The following is a 17,199-nucleotide window of genomic DNA, read 5'->3' as shown; positions in this document are numbered from 1 at the left end:
CCATTTACTGTAGCTTTGTAGTAAGCTTTGAAATCAGGGAATATGAATACTCCAACTTTATTCTCTTTTTCAAGATTATTTTGGTTATTCTGAATCCCTTTCATTTCCATATGAATTTTAGGATCGGTTTGTCAATTTCTGCAAAAACGATGTTAGAAATTTGATAGGTACTGCATTGAATCTGTCGATGATTTGGTGGAGTATTGCCAACTACACAATATTAAGCCTTCCAATCTATGAATGTAGGTTGTCTTTCCATTTATTTGGGTTTAAAATTTTTTTTCTTTCAATACTATTTTGTACAAGTGTATGCACCTCTTTAGTTAAACTTATTCCTAAGTATTTTATTCTTTTATCTTGTTGTAAATAGAATTGTTTTCTTAGTTTCAATTTCAGATTGTTCATTCCTAGTATATAGAAAACATAGAAATATAACTGATTTTTGTATATTGATATTATTTCCTGCAACCTCGCTGAACTGGGTTACTGATTCTGCTAGCTTTTTTTGTGTATTCCTTAGCAGACATCCTTGTCTTGTTCCTGATCTTAGGGGGAATGCTTTCAGTCTTTCATCATTGAGTGTGGTGTTAGCTATGAGTTTTTTGTATGTGCTTGTTGTTAGGTTGGAGAAAATCCCTTCTATTCCTAGTTTGTTGAGTGTCTTTAATCATGACAGGGTACTGGATTTTGTCAAATGCTTTTTCTGCATCTGTTGAGATGATGATGTGGACTTTTCCCTTTATTCTATTAATATAGTGTATTACATCGATTACTTTCCATTTGTTGAACCAACTTTGCATTCCTCAAATAAAGTTCACTCACTCATGGTATATAATTCTTTTTCCATTATTTCTCAAGGGCACAGATTTTACTTTTACTTCTTTATATCACCCAAAGCACTCAAGCAGTACTGTACTTGGATCCAAAATTAGTGCCCAAGATACGCAATCATCATTATTCTTACCATAATAACCAACATTAACATGAGCACAAGGTGACGACAGTCTGAACTAGAATGATAGATCCAAATGATAAACCTCATTTAAAGAATAAGATAAAAATTAGAGACTATTGGCCATAGGGAATTATAAAATTTCCTAATATTGTTGAATAATCCTTATATTCCTGGAATAAGCCTTGTTTGGTCAAGATCCTCTCTTCTTTATTTTTAAGAAAATGTTAGTAAAAAGAACATAGCCACAGGAAGAAAAAATTTATCTTAATTGGCCAGCTTGTTGAAGAGTCAAACACGTGCGTAACCAGTAGACAGATCAAGAAGCAGAATATCGTCAGCACCCCATAGGGCCCCCCTCATGCCCCATCTCAATTACTATCCCCCACCACCCAACAAGGATAACCACTATCCTAACTTCTAACACCACTGATTAGTTTTGCCTGCTTTTAAACCTTTATGTAAAATGAATAATAGGCTATTTCACTCCACACTGTATTTGTGAGATTCGACTATACCCTTCTACGTAGTTGTTGGTTGTTCCTTCTCCTTGGTGGGTAATTTCCATTTTTTGAATATGCTACAATTTATTAATCCATTCTAATGTTACCGGGCATCTGGGTGGCTCTAGTTTAGAAATATTATAAATAGTGCTGCCATGAATACTCAGTGAATATTTTGTACATGTCTCTTGGTGGATCTAGGTACCTTTTCTATTGGTATATACTCAGGATAGAATTGCTGTCCTGCCTTTACAAAGATTTTTTTCTATTCATTACAAGAGAGACAATTATATTTAAAAAAATGAACGTTTAAATATAGTGTTATTATTTTCCTCATTCCAGGAACATGTAATTTCTTAAGTAAATTTATTAGCCTATATGTCATGCTCTATTCTGGAATTATCTGTAACTACACCAGCCAATACAGTAGTCATTAACCATATAAAGTTATTGAGCATCTGACATGCACTCTAAGAGTAAAATACACAATAACTTTGAAGATTTAGTCCAAAACAAAGTTTATAATATCTAATTAATAATTTTAAAATATTCACTACAAGTTGTAATGATAGTATTTTAGATATACTGGGTTAAAGAAAACATTATATAAAACCATATTATTAAAATTAATTTCACTTTTTTTTTTTTTTTTTTTTTTTGCGGTACTCAGGCCTCTCACTGTTGTGGCCTCTCCCGTTGTGGAGCACAGGCTCCGGACGCGCAGGCTCAGCAGCCATGGCTCACGGACCCAGCCGCTCCGCGGCATGTGGGATCCTCCTGGACCGGGGCCCGAACCCGTGTCCCCTGCATCGGCAGGCGGACTCTCAACCACTGCGCCACCAGGGAAGCCCTGAAAGTTCTTTTTGACAAATTAAAATTTTATATGTACATCGCTGAAAGTTCTTTTTGACAAAGATCATGCTTTAGGCTACTTTGTACCCTCCAGTTTGGGTACATTGTTGCCAGTGCATGCTTGATAGTTAATAAGTACTTCTTAACTGTTAAACTTTATTTTCTGTTTTTTAGGTTAAAATTCCACATCGCTTAGCTACATGATGATAATATTGGTAAAAGAACAAGAAAAGATAATGGCAAAAATCTGCATGGAAACTGAAAGAGTAGGTATTAGGTATGAAAAATATTACTTGGCGAGATTTTGATATTTCTTTTACTCTAAACAACTTTCTTGAATTGTAATTCTTTGTAGATTACATGAAGTTTATGTTACGCTTAGTGCAACATGTATAAACAAAGTATTTTAAAAGAGTGAATCCATTTTTATAGTAACAGGGGCTTTTACTTGCTAAAAGTAATCGATTTCTCCCTCTCTCTCTCTCTCTCTTTTGTTTTCTCCCCATTGGCAAAGTACTATGAAACGCTACCTAGTTATAAAGAAGTGGCGCAACTACAAATTGATTATTCATTTCACTGGATATTATCCGAATGAAGAATTGTGGTCACTGCCACAAACCAAAGTAGCCAGGTCCTGCTTAGAGAATTGCTAAATATGATCGTTTCTTGAATTATAATTTTTGCATTATGTAGACTTTGAAAGATATAAAATACTACCTCTCCGCTTTCTTTTAGTGAGAAAAAATTAGTCCTCAAACGGATGGTGGGATCACCTTAAACTTCATGTAACATGAGAAACCTTGACGAATCAGACCTTTGTTGAAGAGTAATCTTTTGGTGGTAGGGAACAGAGACTCATTCGAAGTCACACCCAAAGTCATAGGTGTTTATTGTGAAAGGGTAACTAGAACGCACTTTGGGAAGTGGCGAGATCCAGTGCAGCCCTAGGGACCTGGATACTCATATCTTCCTGGGGAGCAGGTCTTTGCTGTTCTTAATATACCACTGGGTCTCAGCTTCCCATAGAGGCACTTCTACCACTTCCACCCCCATCCACCTTCTACTTCATCTTTGGTTTTTGCTTACTCCAGTGTTTGCTTTGTGGTGACCCATTTTCTCTACTTCTGCCTCAAGCCCTCCCAGCTTCAGCCTTCCTGTCAGATAGCTCATTCTCTGTATTCTCCCCTTTCCATTTCCAAGGGAGAATCTGATTGGCTTATCTAATGATCCGAGTCACGGTTTGGTGAGGATTGTTTGTTCCAGGTCACCTCTTAGGGTGATGGCCAGTTTATTATGGACTGTGTCTCTTGGGTCACATGACCACTCTTAATCCAATCAGCTATGGTGGGGCGGGGCGGGGGGAGAAATTTGGGGGCAGTTATCTGTGCAACCTTTGTCCTAAGAATAGTTTGGGTCAGTTCTCTCAGCAGGGTCTCGGTTTCCTTTTTGAAGGGACACCAGGTACAGCAAACATGTCACACACATACACACACACAAACACACACTGATTAAAACAAGTTACTAAAATAAAGGATGCATGAATAAAATGATTGAATTATGCGGTTACGTGTAGGAAATAATAAAGAGGGGAAGAAATCTATATTGACCGGGACCAATAATTAGCTTTGTCCAAGTAAAGCTTCTTCGCAGTAGAACAAATTGGTTTTCAAACATGAATTTTCTTTTGCAAAACTGACCATCCTGTTGTCACGTCTGTAGCTTTCTGAAGGCCCCTGCTCCTGGCTTACGCTCCTCCTAGGAGACCTCAGCATTCAGCACGCTGGGGACGCTTTGTTTCCTAAGTTAGGAGAGAGATCCTGGCAGGAAGTCAACGACCAGGATCAGATGCTGGGGTTGAGGATCCGTGGCTCCGAGCGGCGTGGGGGAAAGGCGGCGGTAATCGAAGCTCTGGGCGCATTTTCCTAGAAGCCTCTAGCGCTCCGCCACCTGTCTGGAGTCTGCCCCCGTCTCGGGCATCTCCTCTCTTGAGTTTCCTCCTCATAGGCTTGTCCCTGGGAGTGTGGGCGGCCGCATTCCTGAGCACCGAAACTCTCCCCCCCTCCCCCCGCTAGCCTTCCTCCTCCTGCACACCAGCCTCTCTTTTCTGCCTCAGTCACTTCCTTCCTCAGCTTCTTCCTCCCCAGTGCGTTGAAGAAGATAACCAGCCCGCACCGACGCAGCCCCAGTTTTCTCGGAAAAGAAAAGGAGGCGGAGAGGTGAGTGATTGCCCTGGGAAGATGTGGCCAGGTAGGTATGAAGGATGGACGGGGGTAGCCGGTGGAGGCCAAGCAACCGGGGGCATCGTGGGCTGCGGGTGGAGAGCCGGGACCGGGAGGGGGCTAAGACGCCTGGAGGGTATAACTGGCCTTGGGCTGAGCGGGTGCGGGGGACCGGGTGGGCGCGCCCCTGCGCCCCCCAACTCTGCAGCAGACTTCCGCCCTCGGCTCACGTGACGTTTTGCCGCCCGGGGGCGGACAGGGCAGGGAGATCCGCAGCGTTTAAAGATTTTTACCGCGGAGCAACGTGTCCGCTTTGCGCTTGGGGAGCCAGTTCCGCAGAGCTGAGCGGGGACGGGCTGGGAGTGAGGGAACAGGTTTCCCCGAGGAATCTGGTGGCCTCAGGGCAGTGGACTCTGCGGCGCCGGCGGCGGGTGCGGATCTGTACGCTCCCGATTCTGTGTGCGGCGTGGGTGGTAGTGAGGGGACACCAGCGACTCGGGGAGCCCCGGGCTGGGTCCGTTTGCGTCTCTCGGTTTGGGCGCTCGCTCTCGGGGCGCGCCGGGGGCACACCGACAGCCGGGGAGCGCGGGCAGGCGACGCTGGCGCGAGACTCTCGGAGACAAAGGCTTCCGGAATGCGGTTCTTGCTGGGGAGGTCGCCCGGGAGCCAGCCGTGCGCCCCGGAGCAGGGGGCCGAACCCCGCGCTCCCCAGCTCTGCACTGGTACCGGTGGTGACCGTGTGATGGCCCGCTGGGGACAGGGTTTCGGGACCCCTTCCGGGCCAGCTCCCAAACTTGGTGCAGGTATGACCAAATATGGAGTGTGTGCGCGCCTGCGAGGGGCAGGAGGGAACCCAGTCATTCTTTGACCCGCACCAGCTGCTCGTAAGGAATTGTGAAGGAGGGTAGGGAAACAGTGGCCAGCCCCAGGGTGGAGAGGTGGCTCCTGATTCCAAGATGTCCCCACTCCAGTAGGCTTATTCCCTGACATCAGAAAATTTCTAGGTATTGCCTCCAAACTTAAAAAAAAACCAAAAAACAAACCAACAAAACAAAACAAAAAAGGAACCAACCACTCAAAGAAAAAAGCTATGAGAGTCCTTAAATATATTCTTAAGCGCATATTGATGGCGGAGCATTTCAGCATATGGCCCAGATGGCCCAGTGCTCCCACATTCCGCTTTCTTTGTCATTCCCACGCACAGTGCCTAATTGGATTCTGTCTCAATTAGAGGGCCCGACTAGCATCTGCCATCGCCTTCTCCTGAGCCTCCCACTGAGGGGCTCTTTCTTTCCCTTAGACTTGCTCTGCCCATGGCTTCTCATTGTTCTTGATCTCGCTGCTTAACACCAGTCCCAGGCTTCTGTCCTTATAAAATGTCATGGGCCTTCCAAGGATTGTGCAACAGCGTATACTCCTTTGTCCTCGATAAATAATCAAATAAAGACGTAAACCATGCCAAATTATGTATGCTAGCAATAGTTTCTAAGCCTGTTACGTTCCCACTCGGAAGGGTCAGTGCAGGGAGCCTTTCTTACTTTGTAAGTGCCTGCCTTAGTAAGCACTCAGCATGTAATATTTCACACAAATACAACCCACTGTTATATTTAGTGCAGTTGGCATAATAAACAGCAAGCAAATAAATAAAACAAAATTTTTAAAAAAGGAGAAGAGCCAGAATGATGCAGTAGAAATGGCATTTAATTGTGGGAAGCTCCTCGGAGTCAGTTTCATCATCCATAAAATGGGGATAAATAATATTACTTTGTAAGGTTCTTAGGTTTACATGAATTAATGCAGATAAGGAGCCTCAGGTGTAATTAATTACAAAGAAATTCTGGTTGTCTTCCTGTCTTAAAATTGGATGAACATACATCTGCTTAATGTGATCCAGGAATTCACACTACTTAAAGGCGGGATTTCCTCTTTGAGTCTCATTATTAAAGGAGAATTAGGTCTGAAGTGTGTGGCTGGTGGGGGGTGGAAGGAGTGGAAAACGATGTTAAAGAGATAAATATTCAGGGTGGGAGGAAATCAAAGCATCTGAGAATTGGAAAGGACTGTAATCCCCTTGGACATTTCCCTTTCTATTTTGTCCAAGGTGGGCTGATTTCTTCATCAGCCCTCACAGATCCATACTACTACTGCAAACTTTACTCACTGTTAGACCGTTTTGATTGTTAGAGAAATTTTGTCTTATATGGATTTCAAATCTGCCTTTCTGTTCCATCTATCCATCCTACCCAATAGAGCAACACGAAATAAGACTATTCACACAAGTACATAAAAGGAGCTTTAATTTTTAAAAAAATAGCAGCAGGTTTTCTCTAGGTTAACTTTAAAAGTGAAGATTCTTTAGAGTGCAAGTGACAGAAACTTAAGCAAACCAGCCCAAGCCAAACCAGGAAAGATTGGTTCATGTAACTGGAAAGTCCAAGGTCACATACAGACTCAATCATTGTTATGTGGCTGGAGTTTTCTTTGTGTCAGCTTTATTCCTGGCAGGCTCTTTTCACATTGTAACCATTTATACAGGGGCTGTGAGCTTATACCTTAAAACCCAGTAGGAAAGTGTCTTTTTACTAGTAGTTCAGGCAAAATTCATGGGCTGAACCCATTGTTCAGGATGGGATCACCTATCCTATGTCCCAAACCAATTATTCTGACTTTGAATCACTCCTGGAGTCCAGGGTGAGGCTCTACCCAAGATACATGGGTTTAGAGTAAGGAAGGAAAGGCTGTATCCAAACAAACATTAGACTGCTGGTGCCAGAAAGTGGAATGGGTGCTGAGCAGGGAGATATAACAGCTGTCCACCACACTGACACTAACAGGTTTTTTTCTTACCATTATTCTCATGGCATGTCTTTCAGTTGTGTCCTCTGGGTATGTTTTAGCTTTTTAGTGTCTCTCTTAAACTACCTTGAATTGAATATAATGTTATAATTTCACCAACACAAAGTTCCCACATTTGGACACTATAATTTTTGATATTCGGTTTTATGTAGATGCATTAACCTAAGATGTTGCCTTTTATTGCAATGTAGGCTTCTTAAATTATAAGATTTACAGAAAAGTGTAGCAGTGTAGCAGTGTAGTGGTGCTTTTATTATTAGCTGATAGCAAATCTGGGGTCTTGATCAATATCATTTAAACATAGATATCATTCTTGTTTTTTCAAAGCTACCGAGAAGTAGTTACAATCTGTCTGAATAAAGTTGTTTCTTCCAAATCATCAGCCCAATGTAAACCATTCACACAATCCCACTCTTTTATTTGATTTGGAAAACTTACGATTTGCAGACAGACTGAATTGATTCCTTTTGCCCAGCTGCTCGTACTTTCCAACCCTCATGTTGCTGTTTTCACTGTAAATTACTGCCTTCCTATAGAAACTCATTCTTCTTCCTTTACTTCTATACTTCTTTGATCCAACAAGGTTGGGTTTCTCTCCTCCAGCTCTACCTGCACTTTCCTGTTTCTTGCTGTGTTTGTCTCCTCCCACTTTCTGTAGGTGTTTGCCAGGCCCCTTTACCTTTTCTGTCTGAGTGCACTTCCTCCCTCTTAGAGCTCCTCTCTGTTCCTCACATAAATCAGCAGCTCCATGGTGACAACACCCACAGGTTGGTTCCATCCCTTCTCATGCCTTTGCTCATTTTCCAGTCTGCAAACCAGTTATGTATTGAACTCCTGCTCTAGGTGCCAGATGTGGTCCAGCAGTGAGCATGACGGTCAGATCCCCGCATAGAGGAGCTCACTGCCTAGTGATAAAAACTGAGAAGTGTCATTCCAATCAAGTGAAATGAAGAGGGCGCACATGCTGTGGGAACACACGCGGGAGAGCTCTCCTACCGCAGGGATTCAGGGAGGGCTTCCTGCAGGAAGTTATATCTCAGCTGGGACTGGACGTATGGAAGTTAGCCCCAAGAAAGAGGAATAGCCAGAGTCCGGGTTGCAGAAGAAACAGGATATGTGAAGGCTGGAGGTGTGAGAGTGAGGGGTATTTGAGGAATAAAAAGAAGCCCCGTGGAGCTGCAGCTTCAAGGGGGTAGATTTGAGGTGGCTGGAATGGTGGAATGGTGGGCCCAGCCCGTGGAGGACCTCATGAGCCAAGGGGATTCTCACAGCCGCTGTTAGTCCTGAACTCCTTATCCAAAGATGAATGGTTTTCATCACAGGCTCTCCATTACAGTCAGGTTGCACTGGGCACTGCTGGGGGAAGGGACCCAGAGGTCATCACTGCGCTGACCCCATGGTATTAAAATTGCCTTGGATCCACCTGGATCCGCCTTCCTTACTGGACTGCAGGCTCCCGGAGGGGAGGGATTGTGTTGGTTTATCCTGGTACCACCAGCTTCTAGCTTAGGGCCTGCTCCAAGTGTGCTGCGGTTTCGTTTTGTTTTTTTGCTTCTGTGCTTTTGTATATACTCTTCCCTGTGCCTAGAACATCCTTTCCCAACTGTCTACTGGCCACTCCTCCCCAGTGACAAAAACTTCTGTGGCTTCCTCCTTTGTGTTCCCTTAATGCCTTGGACCCACCACTAAAAGAGTGCTTCCTTGTCACATTGCTATTCATTCCAGGCCTTTCTCTGCGTCTGGATGGTGAGTTCCCTGAGGGCAGGTCCTGTGTCACTCACCTTTGTATTTTTGGTGCCCAGAGCACGGGCTTAGAGTTCATAGTGGGTGCAAGGAGGATGGCTTCATTCTGCCCGGTAGACTGTGTGAGGTCAGCCCAGAGGGGCAGTTATAAAATTGGGGAAATGGAGGTACTCTAAGGCCGGGTACATCATGTAAGTATTTTTAGGAAGAGGGCCACAGTAAATTAATAGTTACAAATGCTACATGAAAAAAAGAAAGGGCCCTTGGATTTTGCAAGGTGTGTTTAATGGAATGTAGAAACTGTAGTAATACACATTTATTTTTTTCTCCCTCAGGCAGCAATGAATGTGGATCACGAAGTTAACCTCTTAGTGGAGGAAATTCATCGTCTGGGTTCAAGAAGTAAGTATCATAACATGGATACAGAATTTCTTCTGAGTTTGTGTTAGAGCAGGTAGGACTAACTTTTAGAGGCATATGAAGGGATCACCTAGGGATTCGGGACACAGTTAATGGCAGCTCTTCTGTCAGCCTCAGGTGATAACTGCTCTTAGCCCTGAAGTGATTTCTGGAGACACAGAGCCACTGGGGTATTGTGTTTCTTATACAAAGAATGGTTGAGATATTTCATTATCCTTTGAATGGAAAGATAATTGCTGTGCTTCCGTAACCTAGCTGCATTGAAATCTTGTAATTAAATCATGTTCACATTTTTATTTGGCACACTATTAAAATTCATTTTTTTCTGCATTACCCTGCCACCATTTTGCAAATTGCCAAAGGACTAGGGACTCGGATTGAAATTTTAATAAAGTGTCTTTATTTTCTCCAAGTTTTTGAGTTTTGTGTAATCAGGTGTTTATGTGTATATAACTAAAAGAAGCCATCCTTTAGGTAGTTTTCTTTTAAAGCTAGCTTTCCCCCTAGCAGCATATAAGCAGCTATTGTGAAATTTGTGACATGTAAAATTGGTAGTATTAGTGTCCTTTTCCTAAGTTGTAATGAAAGCAACTGTTATGCTTGTAGCTATAAGTATTTCGTGCATCTCAGACCAGACATACGAGAGTTTGGGGAGCATTTCGAAAATTGTAAGAGCAGTAGATACATTCAGCAACAACTGGGATAATGGAATCCAAAGTTTTAAAATTATATCATATAAGTGAAAAACAACTTTAAAAAGTACCTTGAAAGAGTTGCTTGTCATTATAGCTTGATTCTTCTTACTTCTAGCTCTGTCTACTTATGAATCACAAATCATTTGAAATAACAAGAGGTACCTTGAAAATTCCATTAAGCCATTAGTATCAAATGTCCCCTGTAGTTTTCTGTTGCTGATGTAACAGTACTACAAACTTTGTGCATGAAGCAACACATTTAATATCTTTTTAAAAAAATATGTTTTATTGAAGTGTAGTTGATTTACAACATTGTATTAATTTCTTCTGTACAGCAAAGTGATTCAGTTTTTTATATATATATATATATATATGTATATATGTACATATTCTTTTTCATATTCTTTTCCATTATGGTTTATCACAGGATATTGAAATAGTTCCCTGTGTTATACAGTAGGACCTTGTTGTTTACCCATTCTATATACAATAGTTTGCATCTAACCCCAAACTCCCAATCCATTCCTCCCCCAATATACCCTCCCACTTGGCAACCACAAGTCTGTTCTCTATGTCTGTGAGTCTGTTTCTGTTTTGTAAATAAGTTCATTTGTGTCATATTTTAGATTCTACATATAAGTGTTATCATATGGTATTTGTCTTTCTCTTTCTGACTTACTTCACTTAGTATGATAATCTCTAGGTCCATCCATGTTGCTGCAGATGGTGTTATCATTCTTCTTTATGGCCGAATAGTATTCCATTGTATATATGTTCCACATCTTCTTTATCCATTCATCTGTCAATAGACATTTTGGTTGCTTCCATGTCTTGGCTATTGTGAATAGTGCTGCTATGATCATAGAGGTGCATGTATCTTTTTGAGTTATAGTTTTGTCCACATTTAATACCTTAATGGTCAGGTAGGTTGGGAGTCTGTCTCAGTCTGTTTGGGCTGCTATAACAAAATACCCTGGACTGGGTGGCTTATAAACAGCAGAAATTAATTGCTCATAGTTCTGAAGGCTGGAGGTCCGAGATCAGGGTGCCAGCATGGTCAGCTTGGAGTCCTCTTCCAGGTCTCAGACTTCTTGTATCTTCTCATGGTGAAAGAGACCAGGGATCTCTTTGTAGCCTTTTTATCTATCTATCTGTCTATCTATCTATCTATCTATGTATCTATCATTGTGGTAACACTGGTTTATAAGATTGTGTAAGTTTCATGTGATACAACACAGCATGCTCTTCTGTTTGGTTTGGTTTGTTCATTTATTTTGGGGGTTTTGTTTGCTTGTTTTTTAGATTCCACATATGAGTGAAATCACATGGCATTTGTCTTTCTCTGACTTATTTCACTTAGCATAATGCCCTCAAGGTGCGTCCATGTTGTCACAAATGGCAAGGTTTCATCTTTTTTTTATGGCTGATGAAATCTTGCAGCCTCTTTTATAAGACATTAATCCGGGCTTCCCTGGTGGCGCAGTGGTTGAGAGTCCGCCTGCCGATGCAGGGGACACGGGGTCGTGCCCCGGTCCGGGAAGATCCCACATGCCGCGGAGCGGCTGGGCCCATGAGCCATGGCCGCTGAGCCTGCGCGTCTGGAGCCTGTGCTCCGCAGTGGGAGAGGCCACAGCAGTGAGAGGCCCGCGTACCGCAAAAAAAAAAAAAAAAAAAAAAAAGACATTAATCCTTATGACTCATGACTTTACACCCTTACACCCCCCATGACTTTGGCACCTCCCAAAGGCCCCATCTACTAATATCATTACCTTGTGGGGTTAGGATTTCCACATATGAATTTTGGAAGAACACAGCCATTCAGACCACAGCAGGGTCTGATAAAGGTCACCTGAGCTAAAATCAAGGTGTTGGCAGGGTGCATTCCTTTCTGGAAGCTCTAGAGAATCTGTTTCCTAGCCTTTTTTCTAGCTTCCAGAGGCAGTCTGCCTTCACTCTAGGTGCTCAGGCTTCAGTAGTTGTGGCACGTGGGCTCAGTAGTTGTGGCTTGTGGGCTCTAGAGAACAGGCTCAGTAGTTGTGGCCCATGGGCTTAGTTGCTCCACGGCATGTGGGATCTTCCCGGACCAGGGATCGAACCCATGTCCCCTGAATTGACAGGCGGATTCTTAACCACTGCGCCACCTGGGAAGTCCCTCAGTGAGTCTTATTTTCGATAGTGATGCCCCTACCTGTGTTCCTCATTTCTACATTCTCAGTTTCTCCTGAGCTCTGTGACGAGCTCTGTCACTCTTGGGAGTAGTACTATTGTTTGGATTGTTAAAGATATTAAAGATATATTTCCAGAGATTTGTCGGGTTTTCTTATTAGATCCTTCTCCATGTCAGCTTAGTGTTTATTGGTCAGATTCAATTGCAATTAAAAGTCTAACCTCTATATCCCTAGCACAGTGTTATTATTTGCTAAGGCAAACTGAACCTGCACTTCAAAATGAGCAGCTTTACAAACTAGATGACTACAAAGTAATTATCCTAACTTCTATAAAGATGAAAATATTTTGAACATTGCAACTTCACTAGGCCTCCTTGACTTACCTGTTCCTGGTAACAGATGACTTTTTAAGTTGGAAAGCATCTATGGAGATATGTTATCTACTGACAGGTTATGGTTATTTATGTTGTATCTGGAATAATTTTGACTAAAGTAAATTATGATTTAGATTAATCATATTTAGACTAATCTAAATATGATGTGTTAGCCGAAGTTGGAGATTGATGAATTTAGTTTTACCTGTTTCTTTTAAAATAAAGTTCTTTAAAGTCTCTCATTTTTCATCCTGTAGAAAAAAATTAAGTGGATAAAGATTATTTGGAGATTTAAACTCCTTTGTTTAACAAATATTTCTTGAGTGCTACCTTTGTGCTCAAGTGCTGGAGATGGGAAAATAAACAAAATTCCATCTCAGCCCTTGTGGGCCTCTTTAGGTATCGAAAAGACAGATAAACTGGAAACATGTATTGGGAAGTGGTTAACAGTGTGTGTTCTGGGGGACTTCCCTGGTGGCGCAGTGGTTAAGAATCCACCTGCCAATGTAGGGGACATGGGTTCAAGCCCTGGTGCGGGAAGATCCCACATGTCATGGAGCAACTAAGCCCATGTGCCACAACTACTGAGCCTGCACTCTAGAGCCTGCGAGCCACAACTACTGAGCCCACGTGCCTAGAGCCTGTGCTCCGCAACAAGAGAAGCCACCACAATGAGAAGCCTGCGCACCACAACGGAGAGTAGCCCTCGCTCGCCGCAACTAGAGAAAGCCTGCACGCAGCCACGAAGACCCAATGCAGCCAAAAATAAATAAATAAATTTATTTTTAAAAAAGGGAGTGTGTGCCCTGGAGTCAGACTCTGGGAATGAATCCCAGCTCTTCCGTATTCTTGCTGTGTGAGGGGTATTTTTACCCTCCTAACTGCAACTCAGATTGCTTGAAGGACCTGCCAGGTTACCAGCAGCTGCACTGATTCCTGTAATCAGTGAAAGATTCTCATTGCAAACAGAGGGTTGTGCAGCTAGAAGTTAAGAAATCAAACAGGTGCAGGAATTCCCTGTGGACCAGTGGTTAGAACGCTGGGCTTTCCTGCTGAGGGCGCAGGTTCAATCCCTGGTCGGAGAACTAAGATCCCGCAAGCCACGAGGCGCGGCCAAAAAAAAAAAAAGGGAAATCAAACAGGTGCATCTTTGCTTTCCAGGCCAAGCATTCTCTGTTTTCCTTTACAAACTTATTTCCTTCTTCTCCTCTTAGATGGTTTACTTGCGGTGAGTAAATTAGCCACTCTAATTACTGTTCTCCTAGACACTTAATCGTTTCACCTGTGCCTAATGGCACATACCCCATTTCTCTCATTCGTAATTGAACCAAAGTTAACTGATGAATGGATAAATAAAATGTATTATATCCATAAAAAAATAATTGAACCAATAATGATCATCGATCAAGTGCTTAGCATGTGCTGGGCACTGTGCTTTGTGCTTTAGAACTGTGTCCCCAACCTCACAGTGTGGGAGGTATTAAGATCCCCATTATACAGATGAGGAAACTGAGGCTTAGGGAGCTTACATAAAAGTTCTCAAGGCCAAACAACTAGCAGATGGCCAGGATTTCAACTGAGGACTGTCAAATTTTTTTTTTAAAAAGCTCTGTGTTATACTCCCTTTAAAGTCCAGAACAGGTACTGCCCTTCATGAAGTCTTCCCTTCCCATTCTAGCCCAGTCATCTTGTTCTTGACATCCAATCACATACTGCTTTGTGCTGTTGTTTTACTGTATGTTTATTTCCTTGTGGGAATGGAAGCCATTTGTTTGATAGCTAGAAAGTGATTCTATACTTCCTTCTCTCTGCCTCTAGTGCCCAGCACAGGGCTGCACCCACAGTAGGAGTTTACTAAGCTGCAGGCTATAAGCTCTAGCAGGGGAGTGCAGGAACTCAAGAACCCTTCTCACTGTGATGGCCATCTACTTGACAGGGGACGCAGCTTTGGGAGGGAAGAACTTGGAGCAGTGAAGTAGGATAGGACTGGGTCAAGGGTTCAGCCTGGTAGATCAAAGGATGCAGCCAACAGTTGGAAGGTGTCCTAGATTACCCTTTGAGACTTCAGTTGATTGACTTTTAGCCAAAGATCCACCTTTTGTTTACCTTAATTTAAAAAAACCTTTTTTTTAGAACAGTTTTAGATTTGCAATAAAATTGAGAGAAAGGTATAGAGATTTTCCATATACCCTCTGACCCCCGCACATACATAGTCTCCCCCATTATTAATATCCCCCACCAGAGGGGTACCTTTGTTACAGTTGATGACTCTACATTGACATATCATTGTCACCCAGAGTCCATGGTTTACATCACATTTCACTCTTGGTATTGTACATTCTGTGGGTTGACTAATGTGTAAGGACGTGTCTCCATCATTATAGTATCATAGAGTATCTTCACTGCTTTAAAAATTCTCTGTACTCTGCCTGTTCATCTCTCCCATATCCTAACCACTGAAAACCATTGATCTTTTTACTTAGTTTTCTCTTTTTCCATAGTTTTGCCTTTTCCAGAATATCCCATAGTTGGAATCATACAGCATGTAGCTTTTTCAGGTTGCTTTCTTTCACTAAATAATACATATTTAAGGTTCCTCCGCGTTTTTCATGACTTGGTAGCTCACTTCTTTTTAGCGTTTACCTTAACTTTTAACATCTATACTAAAAACTGGCCTTCAAACTAGATAATCTAGGGATTCTGGTAAATAAAGATTTCTTCATTTTTAAAGTCACCACTCCTTCCCTGGGGATTCTGAGCATGTTCAGAACACACTTAGAGAAACACTGCTCCTGATCTGGGGTTTCTCTTGTACTTGTTATTTTTATCGATTCAACAACTAACAATTAAAAAATCAAAATTTAGACAGAGAGGAATTGTCCACTGCAGTGCTGTAACACATTCACTTTTTTTTTTTGCCACACCGTGTGGCATGCTGGATCTTAGTTCCCCGGCTAGGGAGACCAGGGATCGAACCTGTGTCCCCTGCAGTAGAAGCACAGAATCTTAACCACTGGACCTCCAGGGAAGTCCCACACGTTCACTTTTTGTTACTGTTTCTTAGTTCTCTTCCACTCTCTGCCCCGATGACACTGAAGCTAGGAGATGTACCACACATTGCTTTTATTCTATCACATTTTGAATCTGGCAAGAGGTTACACTGAATTTCTGACTGTTGACTGCTAAACTGTAATCTTGGTTAACCTTCAGTTAGATGTTTATGAAAGGTTATGTGTATCTGCCACACATGGTGGCAAGAAACAGACTTTGCATTGGCTAACGTTGTGTTTTCTCAAATTAGATGCTGATGGAAAATTAAGTGTGAAATTTGGGGTCCTCTTCCGAGATGACAAATGTGCCAATCTCTTTGAAGCACTGGTAGGAACTCTCAAAGCTGCAAAAAGAAGGAAGATGATTACGTACCCAGGAGAGCTACTTTTGCAAGGTGTTCATGATGATGTGGACATTATATTGCTGCAAGATTAATGTGGCTTGCATAGCTTTGCTTATTGTGGGTTTTTTTGTTTCTGCTAAACTGGAATATTACATCAAAGGACAAACGTATTAGCATAACTTAATGTATTTTTATAGAACTTTATAAACAAAAGGAGACTCATTTTAGAAGCCTGTCCTTTTTTATATCTTGAAAGTAAATTTATGTATTACACTGTAAAATAAATAAAACCTATTATTTTTTCTCAGGAATCTGGCTGGAAAATGTAGGCAATGAGGCTTTTTTTGGTAGGAATGCAAGAGTGTTTGTTTCATAAATCATTCTTAGATAATTTCTACAGATATTTGACATTCTATGAAATCAAGAAGCAAACTTGAAGACCAGCTCCCACAATGAATGTAATGTTTATGTAATAAAAACATGTAACTCTCTTCAAATTGCCTTATTGCCTTATTTTCTCATTTGAGGTTTATGTATCTCTCAGAATTGAGTTTTTGCATCAAGATTAGGTAACTGCAGTAAAAGTTATCTTGATTTGAAGAAAAATTCTCTTAAAACTACAGAATTTAAAAAGTAGGGATGGTTAGTGCTAAGATTTGGCCCTACAAAAAATATTAATTTTGATGCCTATATTGTGCTTGCCACTGGGATAGGGGACGTGCCCCCCAAAATGTAACCTAAAATCTTCACTTTCTAATTGGATTAGTTAGACCCACCTGAAATAATACAGGATTATCCATGATTGCACGTTGCAGCTTGTAGTACGGAGCTGAAAATGATACAGAATCTCAAGGAGGATAATAAGATCAGTGAAAGGCATGATGGTTGGAAGAGGTATAGAGGAGGCGGAATTTGCAGGATTGGAGCTGATTATATCCAGAGGGAAAAAGATGGGATGGGTGAGAGTGATGACTCAAGGTAAGTCAGAGGGACACGAATTAGCAAGGCACGATCTTGTGAAGG

At 42.0% G+C, this 17,199-nt stretch overlaps 1 protein-coding gene across 1 annotated transcript; it reads left to right on the top strand.

Moving 5' to 3' along the window:
• The first annotated feature begins 4,261 nt into the window (after positions 1-4,261).
• Positions 4,262-16,667, top strand: ABRACL (ABRA C-terminal like). Its single transcript, XM_004263768.4, has 3 exons — positions 4,262-4,523; positions 9,461-9,527; positions 16,084-16,667. Exons 2-3 carry the CDS (start codon positions 9,467-9,469, stop codon positions 16,266-16,268), a joined length of 246 nt encoding a protein of 81 aa, XP_004263816.1. The 5' UTR covers positions 4,262-4,523; positions 9,461-9,466; the 3' UTR covers positions 16,269-16,667.
• The last annotated feature ends 532 nt before the right edge of the window (positions 16,668-17,199 follow it).

The sequence above is a fragment of the Orcinus orca genome, chromosome 12 (assembly GCF_937001465.1).
Source record: "Orcinus orca chromosome 12, mOrcOrc1.1, whole genome shotgun sequence".
Lineage (NCBI taxonomy): Eukaryota > Metazoa > Chordata > Mammalia > Artiodactyla > Delphinidae > Orcinus > Orcinus orca.
The sequence above is the reverse complement of the archived record's forward strand: the minus strand, read 5'-3'. Positions and strand labels throughout refer to the sequence as shown.

Bases quoted from the DNA above. Each gene is read 5' to 3' on its own strand.
- ABRACL (XM_004263768.4), top strand. From the start codon at position 9,467: ATGAATGTGGATCACGAAGTTAACCTCTTAGTGGAGGAAATTCATCGT. The intron at 9,528-16,083 runs GTAAGTATCATA...TTCTCAAATTAG, and splicing joins TCATCGTCTGGGTTCAAGAA to ATGCTGATGGAAAATTAAGT.